Source organism: Dinoponera quadriceps, unplaced genomic scaffold (genome assembly GCF_001313825.1).
Source record: "Dinoponera quadriceps isolate SergipeBrazil2010 unplaced genomic scaffold, ASM131382v1 scaffold120, whole genome shotgun sequence".
NCBI lineage: Eukaryota > Metazoa > Arthropoda > Insecta > Hymenoptera > Formicidae > Dinoponera > Dinoponera quadriceps.
In genome coordinates, this window is record NW_014554309.1 from 46,614 (window position 1) to 67,738 (window position 21,125).

Here is a 21,125-nt window from a genome sequence, read left to right on the forward strand (position 1 = left end):
TTAAACGAAAATAAAGCTCGGGCTTTCGGGGTTGACGCGCGTGAAATGTCAACGCCGGCCGCGAGGCATCGACGCAGAGCGGCCGCCGAGCGCGATAACGCGGAAATTAAATGCGACTCGATCGACGTGACGTCGGTTACATTGTCTTCCATTTTTTTCTCTTCTGTTTTTTTCCATGCCGTCCCATCGGGTTACGTCCGCCGCGATTTCTGTTCTGGATTACGACGAGGAGCGCCGCGCTCGCTTTTAGCGCGTCGTCGCGAGTGCATACAATATCAAAAGGCTGTTGCGCGCGTGTAAAAACGCTAATGCCTCTCTTCCCGACGCGGCTGCGAGACGTGCAAAGCGGAAACAGAGAAATGGGCCTTTGATAGTACTCAAAATGTCATCCTTCATGCCGTTCGTCCAGCGGAGAAAGAAGGGCGAAAGAGGGGGAAAGAAGTTCCAAAAGGGGCGTCGGCGACGACGGCGACGACGATGATGACAAGTGAAATCAGCGAAGAATTATCAGCTGCAACTGCAAGCGTTCGTCGCGTTTGCGCCGCACTTACGCACTTGGCTACCTTGCGTAGCCGACTCTGTACGGATCTTCACAGTATCTTCACCCTAGCACACGCGTCGCTCGCCTCCTCGATTTCCGAGAAGATTAATTGTCCTTATGCGGGTCACGAGGATGACTCTTCCGGTTCGAAGACGCGCGTACATTGAGATCACAAATTGTTACTTCCAATTTGTCCCTCGGACTCGACGCTACATGAAAAAAAAAGTGCCTTCGAATCAACAGAATTTCCAACAGCGCGTTTAATTGCAGTAAATCTTCTTGACTCAATAGTGATATCATTGAAACTAATACGTCACATATTGTTTCAATAATTTAAGTATGTTCAATGATGTTACCATATTCTGAAAAAAAAACATCCAAATAAATATTAGCTAAGGAATATTGTAAGTAATTTTTACTTGGATTAAATCAATATTACTTGAATGTCGCGCGTTAAAGGAAAAACTGCTGTGTTCGAGTAATATTTATTTAATCCAGATAAAACAATTACTCTAACACTTCATAGCAAATATTTGAATGTAGCATTTTTTCGATGTGTTGAATCAAGAAAATTTATTACAAGTGAATGTGCTGTTGGAAATTCTGTTGGTTCAACGACACTCTTTTTTCATGTTCACTGAGAGAAACGAAAGGTTCGACTCACTGAACTGACAGTGATTTTTGGCGCCAGTCATGGACTTTTTCGTGGACGCTATGGAATGCTGTGTGTATGCATATCTTTGTTGTTTCCTGTTTTTTTTTATTAAGTGAGTCTCACACGCTTCCATGGGTGGTGTCGAATGTTAAATATACCTTTTTGATTCTCGAGCTGAAGACGACATCACACACGATGCCGTGAAAGCAAAACGACACCTGGAATTAAAAAGGCATATTTAGCGCTTGCTGTTCGTCCAGAACAGGGCACCGTATTCATCCTCAGTGCGTACAAAAATAGCTCTTCCGGCTACGATTGTTTCACCGTACAACCGCAGATTTCGAATATCTTTTTCCACAATCGTATGGGAACGAGCGATTCCTTGTAAATTTTGGCCCTCGACTTCAATTCTTCAAGTCGCACGATTATGAGTTCTTCTGAGGAAATGATTATACGGGAAATTTGGAAGGCAGCTCGCGCGCGCGAGCGATTCCTCGGAAACGATCGGCGCTCGTCCGACGAGAACCGACGAAACGCCTAAACGTTTATTGCATTTGGCACTTAGCTGACGTTACATACAGGCCCGAAAGCACTTACTGGAAATGGACTCTCTCCCCCTCCCTCCCTCGCCCTCCATCTCTTTCGCCCGCTTATTAGTGACTCACGAGAACGTGTACGTTCTTCTAGGCGAGTCGCCTAGCACGAAACCGCGATGACTAAGAAGTATCAAAGCTGGTCGATATCATTCCGACTGTGCAACGGTGCAAGTTCAACTCGAGGGTGACGCGCCGTGTCGTTAACGCTCGTAGGATGAGTGCGCTTCACTGTTTTTCACCCTGTCACCGATGAACGATCAATCACACACCGCGCGGTCTACGCGCACCGTTCCTTTTAAGTTCGAATGGAATTTAAAGAAAAAAGGAAAAAACTGAGCGAGCTATGAGAAATTTTGACTTCTCGCGCGCGACAGTGCCAACATCCGATCATAATTACACTTGACTCGGTGTTTGCCGCGTCAGTCGTGTTGACACACGCATGCGACTTCGTCGTCTACCGCGCTAAGTTTCATTGAACTTTTTTAATTCTTTCATGGAAGTGTGTGACTCGCTTAATGAAAGAAAAAGGGAAAAAAACAAGGATACACGCAAACGTACACACACAAACTATGCGTCATGAAAGCTACCACCGAGCTTGGGAAAGTTCCTTTCTGACACGTTATACGTTGCTCATTGAAAAAAAGGTAACTCGTTAGCGTTGGCCGTTTTACTCTTCCGCTCATATTTCGAAAAATAACTCGTTATCCTTACTCAAGGCGCAACGAGTCGCTACCGTTTCCGTTAGTTTCTCCGTCAATTTTCAGGATCTTTCTCTCGGAATTATTATTTCGCTGCAATATTCGGTTACTGCCGTTCTCTCCGTGCGCGTGCGAACAGCAGCGGCAAATATCTCTTTGCAAAAACGTCTCTTTCGCGAAAAACGTCTTTCAGACCGCGCGGCTGTCGATCTACGAGATCTTCGCGAATAAGACACGCAGCCACTTTTCGTAAGCGCGATGAGTCACACGCCTGCCTGCCATATCGTGACGCATGATTTTTATGGTGTTTTCGCGTGGGTGTCATGATTCACGACCCCTTCCCCTCCCCCGGGCTAGGCTTTTCCGCCACCCTCCGTTCGAACTGCAAAGCGTCAACCCATCCGCGTTTCGCTCGCGAATGAATCGTTAGAAATCCCGTAGTGCTCACACAGTGGCGTCCGGTTAATTAATCCAGGCGGCAAGATCGCGATTTTGATCAGTCGTAAACACAGCCGACGATCCCCGTGGGACATATCACAGTGCTATCGCGTCGCTCGCACCCCTCGTTCAAAGGAAAACGCGTTTAAGATCCCGCGGGATGACGATGCATCCGCGAAGTTCACGGAGTTCGTGAAGATTCCTCAGTTTCGAGGATTTATCTCCTGAAAGCCGGAAAGCACGCCGGATCACGAACCGTATTTCCTCCGCGTCAAGATTTTTCGCTCATCTCGCGGATCCGTGACTCTGATGATTTTTCAATTTATGACAAGGTGGCGGAATAGTAATTTTTTGGTAAAAAGGAGAGAGCATCATAATACTATCATGTATTATTATATTATCTTTGTAATTTTCTGTCACCATGAATATTGTAACTTCAGCTATTTTCTAAGCCTGAGACAATTATTTCGCGCACTCAGCCAATGCAGTTACGCTTCTCGAAATGGCCTTCGCGAGATTTTTCTCCAGCACATCTGAATTTTATTAGAGGGGAGGATATCGTGAAATGTCATATTGTTACATTGCTATGTATTATTATATTTCATTATATTATTTTTCTAATTCTCTATCGCTTTTTAAGCATCGTTGCTTTCAGTTAACTTCTAAGTCCGGAACAATTAATTATTTACTACAATCAATTCGTTAGTGTAAACATTCTTTTTGTGCGTTCAATCAGTGCCGTTGAACCTCTCGGAACGGGGCGAACGATACGGCCTTCGCGAGATTGTCCTCCGGGGTACATCTGAAAATTACGACGAGCCGTGCGCTTCAGCAGCCCACCCGGCCGAATTCGGGAGCACTAATGCATCGATAAATCTCGCAGCCTCTCAAGGCGTCCATTCAGTCAGCTAGGCACATGCTGATGTTTCGTATACACCGAGTCCGTGTGTGCGTGTGACACGTACGCGTCCCGATTTCTTCGTCGCGTTTCTTCGCCGGCGCCCGACATTTTTTCGCTCGCACTTAACGGCGCGATGTCCATTTCCTCGGGGATATGTCCGTTGTCGTCGATGTCGTCCGTAAACGGACGCGTCACCGAGCGACGATGAAGAGGAAGAAATAAACTCTCGCGTACGAATTAATGAAAGGAAAAAAGGCGGCCGTCGGGCGACCGAAAAAATTAAATGAGACGAATTCACGCAGTCTTCGTGAAAGAAACGTCACGTCGGAGAAATAGGAACGGTTGCGCGTCGCAAAGGGATAATTAATACTTTTTTCTCCCCCTTTTTTTTCCGACGCAACACTTGCCCTCGCGTCAAGAGATTAATAGAAACGCACGAGGTCCTCGCTCATTCCTTTCACTGTTGTTCGCGCGCAAAACGACGGCTGTTTTGCCGAAAACCACGGGCTTAATTAGGACGAAATTTTTGCCCCGTTCGAGGCACGCACACCTGCGCCGGTATTCCCCGCGGAACGCGCAACGCGTCCGGCACGCGCGCGAATAAAGAAAGTAAAACACAAAGCGGCCAGTACGAAAGGGCACAAACGAAACACAGACGGTGGGACGCGCGCGAGGAACAAGAGAGGACGACGACGCGTCTCGTTTCACGTGCCGGCGCCAAGAATCCAGCATTCTCGGATTCTTTGCGTTCTCTCGGCTGTTCCCTGTTTTTCTTACTTCTTGCGTTTCTCTCCTTTTTTTTTCATTCTTCGCATAAAACGCGAAATAATTTTTCTCTCTCGTCGGCTTTGAACTCGACGGAGCGGAGTGGGAAAAAAATATAGCCGCACCGGAGTGAATAAAATCTGAGGGGAACGCGGACGCGGTCGAGAAGCGAAGCGACTTCTACTTCATTTCAGCTTCCGAAACTTCAGTGAAACGCGCTAATCGGCCGCGATAACTTCCAACGTTTTATTATATCGCGAGTCATCTGCACGAGTGCCGTCACCTCGCGCGAGGATACGGAGGGAGGAGCGAGAGAGGAAATCGCGGCTATATTTAAAATCCAAAACAGCGGGCTTTTCGGACGCGGAACGAGAAGAGTCGTGCGTGCGTCTCTGCGGGTGACTAAAATTGTCGCTTTCGGGAATCGATATTGGCTTCACGACGCGATTGGACATCGGATCACAGGTGCGTTATGCAATTTCGGCGAGGAGGAATCGGGCGTGGAAGAGAGACGGCCGCAGAGCGCGATGCGTCGCGACGCGAAGATGTTGCGAGCGGGTGCGCGTGCTAAAGAGGGATCGGAGGAGACCAAAAGGAGCAGGACGAGGTCTCTCGAGAAAGAGGGGAAAGGAGGGACTGTGCGGTGGAATGTCGCGATTTCGCTACGGGATCGGACAAAACATTCGCCGCCGGCGACCGCCAAAATAGAGGCATGCACCTGTCCCGTTAGAAAAGGAAGAGCTCCGGTGTCTTCTCCGCCTCTCCATGCTCGCTCGCCCCCTCCCGCTCGCCCGTGTCTCTCGTTCTTCTTGTTTCCTTCTCTCTTTATCCATCTGCCTCTCCCGTTTCTCCTGCCCTCGAAACTCTCACGCACTTTTTCCGCCTCCGTTTCCCCTTTCGAGATTCGCCTCCTTCGTCGTCTTCTCACCAGCACACTTCGCCACGCCTCTGCTTCTTCTTCTTCGTCGTCTTCGTTCTCTTCTTCTCGACAGAATTTTGCGGCACTTTCCTCCTCTCCCCCGTACGTCACGCTTTACGTCTTCTGACCTCTCCGTTTCTCCTCCGCGTCTTCTCCTCCGGCCGAGCTGTGTATGCCATAACGCTATTTCCGTCCACGGACCTCGCAAACGCCGTAAGTCGCTTTACACACGCATCGTGTACGCAATGTCCGAGCCTCCGATCAAGTGAAAATCGAAGAAACGACACACCTGCATCGCGCACGCAAAAATCAATTTCTACCCAGGTAGAAAACGGAAAATCGCACTGACGTCAGATTGACGAAAAAATTACTAGAAAAGATCATTTTTCGATCATCTTCTCGTCATTTCGACGTTGTCGTCATTTTTCGTTCTACCTGGGTGCAGCTTGCCCGACAAAATTGAATCCTTTGTGCTATAATGTCGAATATTATCGGCCGCGATTATTACTTTTATGTAGCCCTGAAACTTAGTTACCGCGGCAAAACTAATCATCTGTGTATTGCAGCTATAGATTTTCTTGGCCAGCGAGAGATTTGGTTGCAACAACCAAGTTCCTCCTTTCTTTCCGTGAAATGGACTCGCATTAATTGCCTGTATCGAATGCCAAGATATTTTGGAAGACTCGAGCTTGAAGTCTCACGTTCCGTGCGAATCTTCTTACGAGAGTCTTCGTGGAAGTACCTCGACTCTATTCATTTGATTTATGTAAGTCACGCAATAGGAACTGACACAGGTTTTAAAGCGCGCAACCTTACTTGCGAACAAAACTATTACATATCCTATACAATTTAATCGTACACGTGATCAAATTGAAATGTGATCAAGTTTAAAAAAATATGTAATAATTTTGCTTCCGCAACTTGCAACCTGTGTCGGCTCTTATTGGCTTATGTAAATTATATCTGAATTACATATCGGAAAGCTTTATAAGGTTTGCAAATTTTCTATTAATCTGGCCCATTATTGAATGCAGATTGAAATCTCCGCGAAATTGGCTAGCTCGTTATCATCAACCTTATGCGACTATAATACCACGTTACTTTCCTCGCGCGTCGGCCAATTTCTCCCGATATTAATAACACGGTATGCGTACGCAAATGTGTCACGGCATTGTAACATAGTGCCATTGTCGAGGCGCGAGGCGTTAGAGATTCAAAAGCGCCGGTATTTTAGAAGGTCTATATATAGATCGACATGTGTCTCGGGGCTGAACCACGACGACCTGTGTGCAGTTCCGATAACGCGGTAGGATTTTTTTCTTTTGAAATCCGAGATGCCGGTAATGAGCGTGTGGCGCTGGCCAACAATTAGACGACGGTTTTATTGGCCGGCGGTATAAAATCGGCCGTCTAAGTGGATTCCCGGGAATTAAAACGGGCGCAGCGCGGCAGCCGAATTGTTTGTTCCCCGGCTACGCGTCCGGCCGGTACGGCGTTAAGGGCGCTTTCAACTCGGTAGCCCGAAACGATCGCTCGTAAATTGAAAGTTAAGGTCACTCACGAATTAGCCGGGGAGGTCAGAGAGCGAATGATGCCGGAGCGCATCGCGACTTGCATACGAAAAAGAAAACTGAAAGACGTGCCATTGTCACGCGAGAAAACGGAGATTATCGCGATAATTGTCTTAAATACGAATTTAACTCAATCAGACCTCCGAGCGCTCGCGCGCATACTTGTCGCGTGTTATTCAATTAATTCCGGAATTTGAAGAGGAAGTTAATTTGTCAATTCCGTCAATCGCGTTTCTGTACGGGGAAATTGATGCTTTCTCAAAAAGCTCTTGCTCACGACGAAATGATCGCGGTAATTATCATAAATATAAATTGAATTTAATCGTATCCCCGAGCACTCGCATATTCATTGCGTATTATTCATTTAATTTCGCAATTTGAAGAAGAAGCTAATTGTATTCCGTCAATCGCGCTTTCGTGCGGTAAAGTTGACGTTTTCTCAAAAAGCTCTTGCTCACAACGGAATTATCGCGGTAATTACCTCAAGTATAAATTGAATTCAATCATATCGTCGAGCACTCGCATATTTATCGCGTAATATTCAATTAACTTCGGAGTTAAAAGCAGAAGTTAATTATATCCCGTCGAACGCGCGCCCTTCGCCACGGGAAAGTTGATGTTTCTCGAAACGCTCTTTTTCATAACAACGTTCCGCGTGTCAGAGAAAATATTTGAAGAGTGTTCGTCCCCCAAGGGAGCAGGTCGCGAGGCCTCCCCCGCCTTTCTCCCATGACACTCTGATTTCGTTGCTGCCCGACGGGATTCCGCCGGCGAGTGAGTATCCGTCAAAACACAGTATCACGTGGCACGGATCTGCGTGCATTCTGTCATGGGAAACTCGCGCGGGTCGAGTTTCTCTCTCTCTCTCTTCCTCTCTTTCTCGAACGAGAAGATGAAAAAAGGCTCGACGGTTCTCAGAGGTGGGCGAAAAGAAAAACGGCCGATCGGAAAGATGCCGTCGTCCTTCTCCGGGCGAAGCTTCACGAGCTTTCTAACGCCGAGAGACGCGCGTGGAGAGACCGAGCGTGTCGGCGATCGCAGCCTCCGCTTTCCAAGCCCGACTTAGATCGAGCCGAACAGCCGCTACGTCAGTGAAATTGCATAAAACTCGCGACGCGGAATGACACACTGATACAATTTGCGCGAGGCCGAGACGGCACCAGAAGACACCGTCATCCAAATATAAACGAGTAAACGGATCAGTCTGCCGGCCGTCTGGTTATTTATCCCGCTTTTCCGAGATTATCCCAAGAACCCTTGGCTGACCGACCGTTCGGCTCGTCCCCGCAGGGCCGCATGAATGTAAAGGCCGATGCACGCGATGAGTAATCCGTGCCAGCCTTTGTGAAGAGACACGATCGTGCATTTTATTCGCGAATTCGCGCGCGCAATTTAGAGGTCTAACTGCTCTCGCGAACCCCCTGACAGATCGTCATCGCTAATCAACAGCGCAAATTTTCGAGCGCTGACGCGTCGGGCATCGCAATTCCGCATCGGGGGAACGCAATTCTTCAAAGCTGACGTTACTTGCAAGAAACAATTGGTTGGAAAAGAGAAAGAAACGAATAAAGAAATGAATGAAAACGACCGGTAAAGAAAACTTTAAGGCTCTCACTGGCCCTCTTGCTTCCTTTTTTAACCAAATATCTAAGAATCTTATTTTCTTTTGTTTCTCACGGGACAATTGATATTGGATTGACACGAGAGATTTGTCGTGTTTGTCGAAGAAAAGATTGAGAATGGAATTATCTAATCTCGCGAGATATTGATCATATTTGTACAGAAAAAAGTGCTATATTCGGGTAAATAAGTATTCCAATATTGCTTGGCAAATTTTTATTTGGATTAAGTAAATTTGCTAAAGAATATTGGAATAATTGTACACTTGAATATAGCACTTTCTTTGCTTATGAATAAAATTACAATGTCGACTCAGCACTATTTTAGAACATCTAGTCTATCCTTCCTTTAATACTCAAATCAGTAACTTTTTGCAGCGCAAAAAGATTAAATCTTGCAGCAATCATGATGTACGATAAACGCAAATCTCACCCGGCACTTAAACGTGATGATAACATCGTAGTAATTCCGTTTACGCGAGAGAGCTAAGCCGAGATACTTCACGTAAGCTTATAAATACTCCCCGGACTTCGAAATAGACACCGGAGAAGTCACAAACCACGAATCATTCGGAACTCGACGAAGACGCAAATGTCTTCAGGTATTCAGACACATTTCGTGATTTTGAACGAAATGTGCTTGAACCAAATTTGCGCGACATTTATATCTGCACTCGGATTACTTTCCGGATCCAAGTGATTTGTCGCGCGATAAATGCAGATCGTGTCGAAACGTTCATTCACGAATTTTCGTTTAAGCATTACCTAACGGTATAAATTCTTTACACGTGCGTCGATACATGTACATCGAGTTACATTGAAAGACAGAAGAATTCTTCCTTCGCAATCCACACACCCGCATTTCATTCGTTTACTCCAGTCGCTTGTAGATAAAATTACAAGTGCTAATATTGCCGGTTCATAGACGCTTAAACAAAGAGAGCTCGATTTGGCAAAGGTCAGCGGTATTGCCGAATTTGAGGATAAAAGCGAGTGAAGTACGAAGCAAGATGAACATGCGACGAGAGACTATCTAATGGCGGAGAGCACGCGATTAGCAATTGAGAATGAACGATGTGCTTCCAGAGAGCTGGAAAGACTGAATGACATTGTTGGTATTTCGGTTGATTGAGAATTTCTGAGCAAAAGATTAGATTGATTTTTCGTTGCGAACATTGTACACGGGAGGAAAAGACTGGTTGAATTAACGTGACGACAATGAATGAAACCAAATGCGTTTCGGTTGAAGGAAACAGAATTTCTGGTTCTTTACAACCGAATTCGGTTCATAAGAATCAGAAATTCTGTTTGCTTCGATCGAAGACAGAGGTTTCCCACCAAATTTATGGTAAATCTGAAAAAAATTCTATCATCGAGCGCACTGTGTTAGACTTCGTTCGCTATTGCAGCACTATTTCACAACAAACGTCGTCCTAACGAGATATAAGTTTCGCGTCGGCCAGTTTCAAAGCCAAGAAATTCTTCTTTATGGTGGCCTACTCGCGCTCTCGTCCCAGATACCTCTCTTCGCGGTCCCGGATATACGTTTCCAGCTGTAACTCGGACCGCTCGGTATATAAATCAAAAACGGGCGGCGTTTGTGCCACTTTTCGTTCATAAGGCGGCGCACTTTGATGAAAATTATGGCCGACCACATGCTGACGGTGCGAGGGTGCACGAAGACCAACCAAGACGCCGGGACAAAGGCGTCATTACATAAGCAGTCCGAGAATTCACCAGTACGAAGACAAATAGCAAAAGTGAATGTTGCAAGGCTCGGCTGTACACGGTTTTCGTGTATATCTTCTAGAAACATTGACATTTATTACAGATTTCGATGCACATTGAAACATTTCGAAATATCAGGATTGGAAAATCGAATTCAATTGATTTAAGATTGATCTCGTTGAAAAAACATTATGCTCTTACAGTGTGTATTGCATATTATAAATTTTGCAAATATCGATGTTTATCACTAAATTCTCGTAACATCCTCCCCCAAGTACAGGATTCAATATTTATACGTTATAAAAAAGCTTTACAATAACTATGTATATATTACATATGTGCTATCACACGCGCGCGCGAACCACACACACACACACACGCACACATATTTTATCGTACGTTCGTAGCGTACATTTCTGATATTTCAGTTACATGTCTTTTATTCATAGTAATCTATTGTTTCCCCTAGATCAGTCATTTATTACATATAATACTTCTTTTTATGTGATGAAGCATCGGCAGATAATTCGAGATTTCATCATGCCTATGTCTTAAGACATATATACAAAATTTATGTATTCATGTATATATATATATATATATACATATATATAAAAATATATATACACATATATATATATATGGAAATTTGACATTTTCTGGAAATTAAATTTTATTGAATACAGAATATTCTTATCGCTTATCGCAAAATACTCTAAATTCAATCCCTGATAGTCATCGATATATATAACATACAGAAGCATATCAACCGATCGTGCACAGGTGTTGCAGAATATGCCGCTTATTTATTTCATGCACTGTACATAAACTTTGTGTTATAAAAGACATCAGTCTATATACATGTAAGTCACCTGCATAGCAGGAACATCCTTGCAACATTTATATAGAATACTGCAACAGAAGTGAAAGCGAGCATCAAAAAGAAGAGAAGAGGAAAACAAAAACGAAAACCAAAAAAAAAAACAAAAGAAAAAGGGAATAACTTTTTTAATATTCCGCTATTGTGTATATTATATTTATAATGCAACATTGAAACCATAGAAATGAAAAATTTCTCAACACGTCCCTTATATTCCTAATGCCGCGTTTGTCCCGCAGTGAAAACAAGTATCGTATATTCACTTATATGTTGCGGCGGAACTTATTTTATATTGCTAACTAATTATTCTATATCCCATGGATTCTAATCGATGGATGGTTTAGTTCGTCTACGATGATGATTTCGTGCTAATGCGTGGATAATCGTCACTAAAAAGTAACAGACCATCAACATTACAAATTTGTCGAACAACCATGATATTGTAGTCGTTCCGTCCTGCAAAAGCAAAAATTGTTCGTTCTTTCAAGAGATTACCGCGCTTTATACACGTTATTATATCTAAAAAAAAAAAGAAAAACTGGCTCTTACCGCAGACGACTTATCGTGCAGCTTCTGTTTCTGTTCAATGAGATATTTCTTCAATGGTTCCTGGAATTTCGTACCGACAAACGGCACTACCGCTAATAAACTAATAAATTTATCTAAAAGTTCTTCATTGAAGGCTATGATTACTGCTAATTGTTGTATGTGCATTTTAATAACAGCCTTCCCTATTAACGTGGCGCCAAAGAATGTCCAGAATGGAATGAGGTAATGTCCGCATGTCAGACCAGCCAAGTCGAACAGCGGATTCGGAATCTGTTTGAAGTTTTTTTTATTATTAAAGCAAGCTCTGTGTGTATGTCGAAGAAGTAAAAATATTGTTTGACACACATACCGATGCACAAGCCAGTATACCCCAGAATCCAGCTTTCTCAACAAATCGCTTCATCGTCAACTTGATACGCATCACAAATGGTACGTTCTCCCCATTCTCCAGTGCTTCCAAAGCCTCTAGTTCTTTCAGGTCTTCCTGATCGAAATTCTCACTTTTGCTACTTTGCCCGCTCGTCCTGGCAGCTCTGGCCATAAAATACGGCGGTAACTCGCCAAGCGCGGTACCAGCTCCCCACAACATTGCCTCTACGCGCACTTTACTCATTATATTCAATATGCCCGCCGTCCACATTGGGTCAACTTTGCTTGGACATACTATTTGGTCGGGATATGGTGGTTCGAGGAAGTTCAGGCCGCCACATTCGTACGCTGCCATAGTAACAGCTGCAATATGTGGCCCTAAGTATAACACAAAAGTATGTAAACCTGTCCCAAGGCCTACACTTGATAATACACCTAGTCCTACCCAATATAGCCACCACATAATCTTGGCTTCCCATAATTTAAAAATCTGCAAACAAGAAGCAAATAAGCCATCTTACACAAGTGACTATTAAAAGTAAAGTGTTCCCCCACATACCTCTTGTTGAGGACCAGAAATTCTGCTCATCGCAAGAAAGAGCATTACAACTGAAATTAAAGCGCATACTGTCCGTTTGTACAGCAATGTCTTCTTTGCTAAACTAATCAAATGAATGAACACTTCGTTAAAGAAATAATGCAATGTTATAATTGGATGCTGCCAGAGTGTTAGATGATCCGCATCTGAGATATTTTTGGAATAACTTGAACTATCTTCCACTGCTGAAGTGGATGTTCCTTTTTCCCCACCCTTTTGAGCTCCATTGGTAGAAGCCTGATCCTTTGGACGTCGAATGGCAGTAGAATTATCCAACATGATACTCATTAAACAATTAACCTGCAAATAGATAGAACAAAGATTTATGCAAGTGATAAGAAATCATAATTAAGAGAGAGAAAGGAGAGTATTATATTTAGAAGTTCGATCTTATAAAGAAAAAAAATTCCTTTGTTAGCATGTCTCAAATTTCCGATTAATAATCTAATTCAAGTTTAATCGAACTCCTCTGGTTGATTCTTTGTTCACGGTACACAAATAACTGCACGAAGTGACCAATTTTGCACGAATAAATTACCTTCTCGGTTTTAAACGAGCATCAACATGCACCAGGTAGAAACTACAGTACACTGACTTTTCTTAAATCATTGCAGAACGTGCCTCGGTGAAAGTAGAAAGTGACTTTGCAAGAATCTTACATGGTTTTTAACCCTTGATCTAATTTATGTCGTGACACTAGCAATTAAATCGGCAATTCACTCATGACGTGTATTACTAACGTATGGTTTATATACGTACTCCTCATATGATAAATACATTAGAAGTGACGTATATCGTCGCGCGAGCATAGATACCGTACGAGCACATCGAGAGATTCACATTGCATCCGTAGTTTACATTCACATTCAATGTACGATATTCGATATCCAATGGGAAAAGTCGCTTCCTAGAGACATTTGAATCCACCGTCAAAGCCAATTCCCTGAAAAACAATCCCTTGTTAAAGATGGTGGCGGCTCGTAACGGAGACTTCGGGAATAACAACGACCAATCCGTTGATCTCGTTCAAATTCTGAACGGCGAATCGGATAATCTTTATTTAGTGCATTAGTGCACAAGCATGAACATGAGAATATACAATATAAATGAACGATGTATCAGATGTATCGCGAAAATAATATACAAAAACAGAATTAAATAACGTATGAGACATTTTATTTACGGTAGAAAACGTGTGCCTTATTTATAAACTTTATTTGTCGATTTGTAACAATGTAAAGTTCTTCGAAAGTATTCAAAATTATTTATTTCTTTCTATTCGCATTGTAATTTATATACAAATATCGATGTTTCGTTCCGTCGTTAGTCATTTCTTAAAATTACTCAACTTGACTTGATAATATTTAATATTCTCTATCGGAGTATACATAAAGCTCGTGGAAATACAAATTATCCTATTTGTTCTGCGAGAAAAGGTGCAAGCTGCACTCGGTTGCGACGAGATTAACACTTAAGATCTACTTTGTGAAAAAAAAAAAAAAACATATAAAAAAAGAGTCTCTACTTCTTAATACAAGTTCATGTCGAGTGTCAAGAAAATTAAATAAACTTCAATATTTATATCGCGTTCCCGAAGATCTGTCCTTTTCCTCGATTGTAGAACGTAAACCGTAAAATATAACAAAGGAGCCGACGGCTGTCTACATCAATCGAAGAAGCTCTTTGCGCACTACCGTCACTCAGACGCTCGTTGGTTTAACAAAGTCTCTGTCTTAACTTAAGAATAAATTACTATCAGATAATTAATATTGAAACTTAACGGGCTGTGAGAGAGAATACGACGTGCGATTCTAATACTAAGGGGAAAAATCGCCTACCTAGGGTGATTTCGCGCTATCCATTCCGTAAGAAGGAAGAAAGGGGAATGTAATCAGGTACATCCTGAACTGTAATCAGCGTCCGATCAGTCGGTCGCGGTTATCAATGATTGTGCGTCCAACAAGCTCTCCGTTATGATGATTGAACTATTCATAATCGGGGTGCTGATAGCGTTGCCCGATCTCTTGTTGCTGAAGGGATAAAAGCTATCGATGTTCGTATGAAGGGAGTAGATACCGACTTTGTCCACGGGCGAGCCGCAATTGCCGTTCACGTTGATCCTGAGCTGATTCACGTCGTTCTGGAGCAGCCTGACGTAAAGCTCGGCGTGCCTCTGCCCGCCGTTGTGAATCTCGAGGGCCGGTATCCAACGGAAGTAACATTGCGTCCAGAGTTCCAAACTGGAAATAGCACAGGCAGGCTTCACGATCGCCCTGCTGTCCGTCTTGCTGGTGTTGCGAGGAACGAATAGAGGGTTGTAAAATAGCATGATGTCCTGATCACCAAACTGCTCCCGCCAATCCCAAACACTGCGGAGCACGAGGGGCGTATTGGGATCCTGAAACATTAAGAACGTAATGCTCAGATCAGTCGCCAATGTCAACATTCGCGTCGAATGTCTCCATAGCGACGTGATAATCACGCCAAATAATCATCGAGCGAGACACGATTCAATAGAAACAACGTATTTGCGACGCGGGTGCGGCAATTTCGGATATAATAGAGGCGGATTTTTTTTTTCTTTTTATTACCATAGCTGCCACTGCCCGATCTCTCTCGCAGTTGAAGATAAAGGTGTCGAAAATGGATACGTGTACGGTGTCCCATAACGTAGTCAAGTAGGTCTCCGTGAATTCGAATTCGGTCGGGTACTGTTGGCACAATTGCCAAACGCAGTCGAGGTACAGGAGAAACAATGGAGACTACAATGCGCGAATATAATGGAAAAGTCATTTCAGTTAACGTGTTTTAAGCATCCTACGAGAGATCAATATGTCGCGGTTACCTTTTCCGAGTTAGTTTTAACAATATGGCCTAATCTGTCGCAAAATGGATGACCGCCAGCGACCCATTCCTTTTGTAGTAACGACTGAAAGCCCGTGATAGTGCGGAAATGAGGATCCAGTAATAGTTGAACTAAACTCGATATAACACAGCACAAATCTCTACCGGCACCTTCTAAAAGTGATATCTTTCTGAATGAATCTCTGTTGATTGACAAACATTGCCGGCTGCACGTAGCGTATTCAAGCGTTATCTTGATGAATCATACCTTGTAAGATGACGGAATACCCTAAATTAAGACGGTCACAGACATCGACTGCTTTTTGCAAGCAATACGATATGTATTTAAGCCACTTTGTATTTTCTAACAACGAATAGAAATTATTGTCTTGAACCCAAAATTGTCTAATATTTTCTGAAATGTGCAAAGGTCCCTTTTTTAATGAACATTTACATGATTGTTATCAAGTATCAATCATATAAAACTTGTCGCTCACCTGCTGAACATAAACTAATAAACTTCGAAAAACCTATAGCTATTAACTTTACATTAATCTCTTTATTTAATTCGACAACAACCGGCGGCATCTTCTGAGGATGGCTCTTACGAACATTTTCAAACATAATGTTCTCTTGCCTCCTCTCCGTTATCGTTGGTAACAGTTCAGACATTTTTACTAACGCTGCTCCGTACACATTTGTCCAAGACCACACTGGAGGTCTGTTGCCTTGAAAATGTCTGGCCGCGTCTGTTAACTGACTATCGGTTACAGATGCAGGTACGATTACGTATTGCGATAAACTGCAAACATGCACAGTATGTAATATACGATTTATAATATAATATAATAATAACACACAATTTATACGTTCATCATGTAAATAATCTATGTGTTCAATGCCAGTTACCTAGGACAAAGCTGAAATTTGGCATTAACAGTGGATAATCTCCAACCTTTCCTTATTTCATCGCTATACAGTGTTCTTTTTAACTCGTTTTGCCAATCCGATATATCTCGAAATAGCTGGACGTTTTTGTCAAGACTACTATAATAGGCTTCCCTGTAATGAAAATAAAGTTTTTTTTTCAGGTTAGATGTCATACAATATATTGTTTGTTTAGAATTTTCACATATAAATCTTAATGTATAGTTTTCAAGACTTTCAGGATACTAACTTGTAATCATAGGCGAATAACAATTGGTGCCTGCTAGGGAAAGCATGATGTAACAATGCAGTAAGAAGATTCTTACCATGCCCAAGGGGTGAAAATTTGAAAGAAAAAGACCATGTCCTTAAATTCTGTAATTTACAATACAATACACAATTCTTGTTGTAATCACATGAAGCAGAAATAGAAGATGCCTTAACATGAAGTAATAATAACCAACTCTAATATATCCAAAACATGAAAACTGATATTTGGTATACATATGTATTCTTTAATTGTATCACATCTCTTTGTACTAATCTAAAAATTATACATTCAGTCCAAGTATATTATAAATAAAACAACTTACTTTACAAATAATGAATATCCCTTTTACTTTCGATGGTACTATATTACCAGGAGCTAGTTTTCTTTTCTTATCACCCACCATTATGTAAATTTCATCAATATTTGTCAAACATGTATCTGTATATCCATATAGATGGTTTTGTTGGTGAGTAACATCCTGTAAACAAACATAGACTTCATATTCACATATTTGTCCTTTAATAATTAAATGTATTATTAGAATATCTCACTGTAGTTACCTCTCCATTCGAATCATCGCTAGTAATGAAGGTAAGCTTGAAGTTAGTTACTGACAATACACCCGAAATTCCTTGTTTCAAGTCACTGACTGGTGAAAACATAAGAACACTCTGTGCTTCAGCGATAAGAACTTCTCCTGGTAATAATTTTATATTATTCTCAATTAATGAATTACGGCGACTGGAGCTCAAAGTCTATAAAAGAAAATTGGAATCGATTAACAAGTTTGAATATCTCAATATCGTCTCATAAATTAATAATGTTTACATAGACGGATGTGATTAGGATTACCTGGATCTCGTGCTCTTCAAGTCCCACATAACTAATAAAATTGTTGCAACTTTTGTTTTCCATAATTAGACGGCTAATAATATTTTAATATTAACTGAAAAACACCGAAATTTGCGGTTTACCGCAGATCATGTAAATAATAGCGAACAATATTGAAATAACTTGGTGTTTGATTTCTTCCTTGTCATTTCCATCACAATATTACGAAATATATCCGCTACGAGTTTCAGTAAAAGTTGAACATCCAGTCTGCAGATACCAGAAACTTTTCCACACAAGTGGAGAGATAGTAAAATACAAGAAATAAACAACGAGAAAGAAAAGACAGTTCTCCCACTGCACAATAAACAAGATAGAACACACACATTTGCGGCTACTTGCCCATTCTCCTTGCGTATGTTTCTAACCAATCATAATACCGAGTCGTTCTTTCGTAAAACTCTATACACAGCGGACGTTCCATCTGTCTCGCCTCTTATCACATTCGCTTTTATGATTGGTTATTTCCAACAGCACACATATTGATTAGGTCAGAGAGAAACTCGAGAACGGCAGTCCCCCGCGTGAAATTAGCGTGGAGATAAGTTCACTACTTTCACGCAAGAAACTCGAGTTCGTCTACCCTGACTGATTATTGCGAAGTCTATGACGTGAAGGCATGTGGGAAGAAACGTCAAAGATGTATTTACATATCATATTATAAATGCCTTCTCTCGACAATGCACGTAAATAATTTTAACTCGAAATTGGTGAAAGGTACGAAGTCTCATTGATAAGTTGGCAATATGGCAATATACACGGGAGATTTATATAGGTTATATCGCACAGGTTATATCTTGGACAAAGAAGGAAAACACTCTGAACTTTTTCGAGAACCTGTTGACAGACAGATCAATACTCGGACGTGTGGAGACATTCAAATAATGCGAGAGGTATAAGCTTTTACTTTTATTAATATGGTTCTTCTACACAGGAAAATGAAAATTCTCAATATGGATAAAATAAAAAATATAATGTATGTCTCGCTACCCTCTTTTTGGTAGTCTCACACGAGGAAGAGAATAAGACAAACGATATAAATACTATAAAATCTACATACACAGGGGCGTTTTTTTACGGCGAGATACTAAATACATAGTTTGGTCTCCTTTCTGGCTAATAATAGCTCGCACACGATAATTTACAATAAAGTACAGCTCTCATCCAAAGCGCAAATAATATTTTGCTATATGTTCTTTAATAAATATTGCAAACGATGCATATGTTATAAATAACATGACAGAGGAAGAGATAGATAGATAGATAGAGAGAGAGAAAGAGAGAGAGAGGCGCTAAATCTAGTTGCTTGCGAAGTGACGAATAATATAATCGTATTGTTCATATGTTGATACAGATTAACAATAGAGTTACCTAAAACGCTGCATTCCTTCGACCCTCTATAACCCAATTACTTTATTATCATTATTATTATTATTATTATAGAATTTTTAGCATAGATCTCTCGTTCCATACACGACAAGTAATTGACGCCGTTTTCTCTACGATGTTGCTTTTGAATAAAACTCATCGTCAAAAGAATCGATCAACCGGTATCTGTTGGAAGATACAACACCGACAATCCTTCGGCCGTGAAGATCGTTACTTGGAAGTTATGCTGGGTTATACAGGGTTAAAAAGATAACTACCTGCTTATGTAAAAAATGCTAGTCATTCGTACAATCTGTATACATAATACATAATCTATTGTCGCGCAGAATGCCGTACATTTTGTTACTCGGTAAAAATAATATATGTATAATGATATCGCGCCATCATTTTCTATACATATAAAACGACAAACCGGATAATGTCCCTTTTCTTTTTCCTCAGCAGCCCCGACGTATATGGCCAATATAAATAACGATAGGCTCGAAAAAAAAAATCAATCATGATCGCTGGGAATATTGTGTCCTAAACAGACTTGAGAGAAGTAGACCGGAATCTCGAATTATTTACAGAGATATGAAAAAAAAAAAATCAATGCTATATACAGGAATGACAATTCCTTTCATGTTGTGTGTGTGTGTATGTGGTGTGTCGATGCATCGATCGCCAGACTTGACAAAATGACGAGACAACAAAATTATGAACAGTCAATATCTCTCATTTTAAAACCCTTAAGTAACAATAACGGAAGATAGGCGGATCATTGGATTCTATCTGTGTGTGTAAGTACAGCGATACGTTCGTTATTATGTATCTCGATTGCGATTGTAAATTTTTCCTCGCCCTTTAAAATTCACTTCCACTTTCCGCTTTTACTTCAGTACGGGACAACAATGCGTATATACGGTACAATTATTTTTTCTTTCTTTTTCCTCATCCTACGACGTATCGGTATCGATCGTCACTTTAGTATTGACATTCCTCCTGTCCATTTAGAATAAGGCTATTTAGGTCTATAGCCGTTACAATAACGTGTTATTTATAACGTGTATGTGAGAGAGTGTTTTAAAGTACAATCGTATGCTCATAATTGAGCGTCGCGAGGCACGCGTGTGTCGTCGTGTCCTCTCGATCGATGTACGCTTGTACGTCAGCCAACACTTGGTAAATCTGCGCGTCCGTGGCGGGTTTCCTCCTTCAAAATTGAGTCACAAGACACACGTACAGTAACGGACTTGAAATTACAATCAGAAATGTGCAAAACGCTCCGCACGTGCGCGGAAGCGTTCGGCCAACTTTATATGTGTGTGTATATTTTTTTTTCTTTTTTTTCGATGTTTATTCTCAACTGCTATCATTGAATTTGATTAGAAGAGCAACTGCTATAGCGAGATCTCGCTTTTGATCTCGATACGTTTTGTACGTCACGCGCATCACACTCCGATATCGCGATCATCCGTTTTTCATTTTTTTTTGCCTTTATAGTCTTCGTAATGAACGGAAGTCACGCGTGTAATCGCGCGAAAATTAAGAGGTATCCAGGTGCGGAAGGCAGAAGAAACAAGTAGCAACGATTGTTTTTCGATTCGGTCAGATCGGACCTCACTACAGCAGTCAAGGCGCAATTATTTTACAACGGTAATAAACTAACACTAGCGACGCCACTACTTGTTGCATTCTCTCGTTTTCTCGTTTTTTTGTTCAATATATATATATATATATATATATATGTGTGTGTGTGTGTAAGAAAGATCGTTATATCGTGCGTTTTTGCGTGACGATAAAATGCCGAAATGCCTTTGTTATCAGCAGTTTGCTCGAGTCTCTTGATCACTGAATAATGTTATTCCGTACTTAAGCTACTGGCATAAAGTCCTGAGACAGTTGTCTTGTTGTAACAACCCTTATGATTCTCTCATAGTTGTCTTTTTAATAAATATACATATAAATGTATGTATATACATATATATATATATATA

At 41.6% G+C, this 21,125-nt stretch overlaps 3 protein-coding genes across 4 annotated transcripts in view; all 3 read right to left on the reverse strand.

Moving 5' to 3' along the window:
• Positions 1-11,086: 11,086 nt before the first annotated feature.
• On the reverse strand, positions 11,087-13,610 carry LOC106746401 (vacuole membrane protein 1-like). 2 transcript variants are annotated; one of them, XM_014622996.1, is made up of 5 exons: positions 13,366-13,608; positions 12,789-13,127; positions 12,210-12,719; positions 11,861-12,130; positions 11,087-11,767 (listed from the first exon to the last, which is right to left on the reverse strand). In XM_014622996.1, the coding sequence occupies exons 2-5, from the start codon at positions 13,113-13,115 to the stop codon at positions 11,636-11,638; spliced, it is 1,239 nt and encodes a 412-aa protein (XP_014478482.1). In that variant the 5' UTR covers positions 13,116-13,127; positions 13,366-13,608; the 3' UTR covers positions 11,087-11,635. The 2 variants fall into 2 exon arrangements, with proteins under 2 accessions (XP_014478482.1, XP_014478472.1); XM_014622986.1 differs by having other exon boundaries at positions 11,636-11,767; positions 13,487-13,610.
• Positions 13,611-14,077: 467 nt separating this feature from the next.
• Positions 14,078-18,097, reverse strand: LOC106745702 (myotubularin-related protein 10-B). Its single transcript, XM_014621559.1, has 10 exons — positions 17,722-18,097; positions 17,430-17,624; positions 17,192-17,347; positions 16,849-16,973; positions 16,581-16,733; positions 16,169-16,473; positions 15,940-16,086; positions 15,673-15,845; positions 15,419-15,589; positions 14,078-15,225 (listed from the first exon to the last, which is right to left on the reverse strand). Exons 1-10 carry the CDS (start codon positions 17,782-17,784, stop codon positions 14,752-14,754), a joined length of 1,962 nt encoding a protein of 653 aa, XP_014477045.1. The 5' UTR covers positions 17,785-18,097; the 3' UTR covers positions 14,078-14,751.
• Positions 18,098-19,962: 1,865 nt separating this feature from the next.
• LOC106745662 (serine/threonine-protein kinase Genghis Khan) overlaps positions 19,963-21,125 on the reverse strand; it is a 17,248-nt gene continuing 16,085 nt past the window's right edge. Inside the window, exon 28 of the mRNA XM_014621481.1 lies at positions 19,963-20,341. The gene's annotated coding sequence lies outside the window, so the exon portion shown is untranslated. The remainder of the gene's footprint in view (positions 20,342-21,125) is intronic.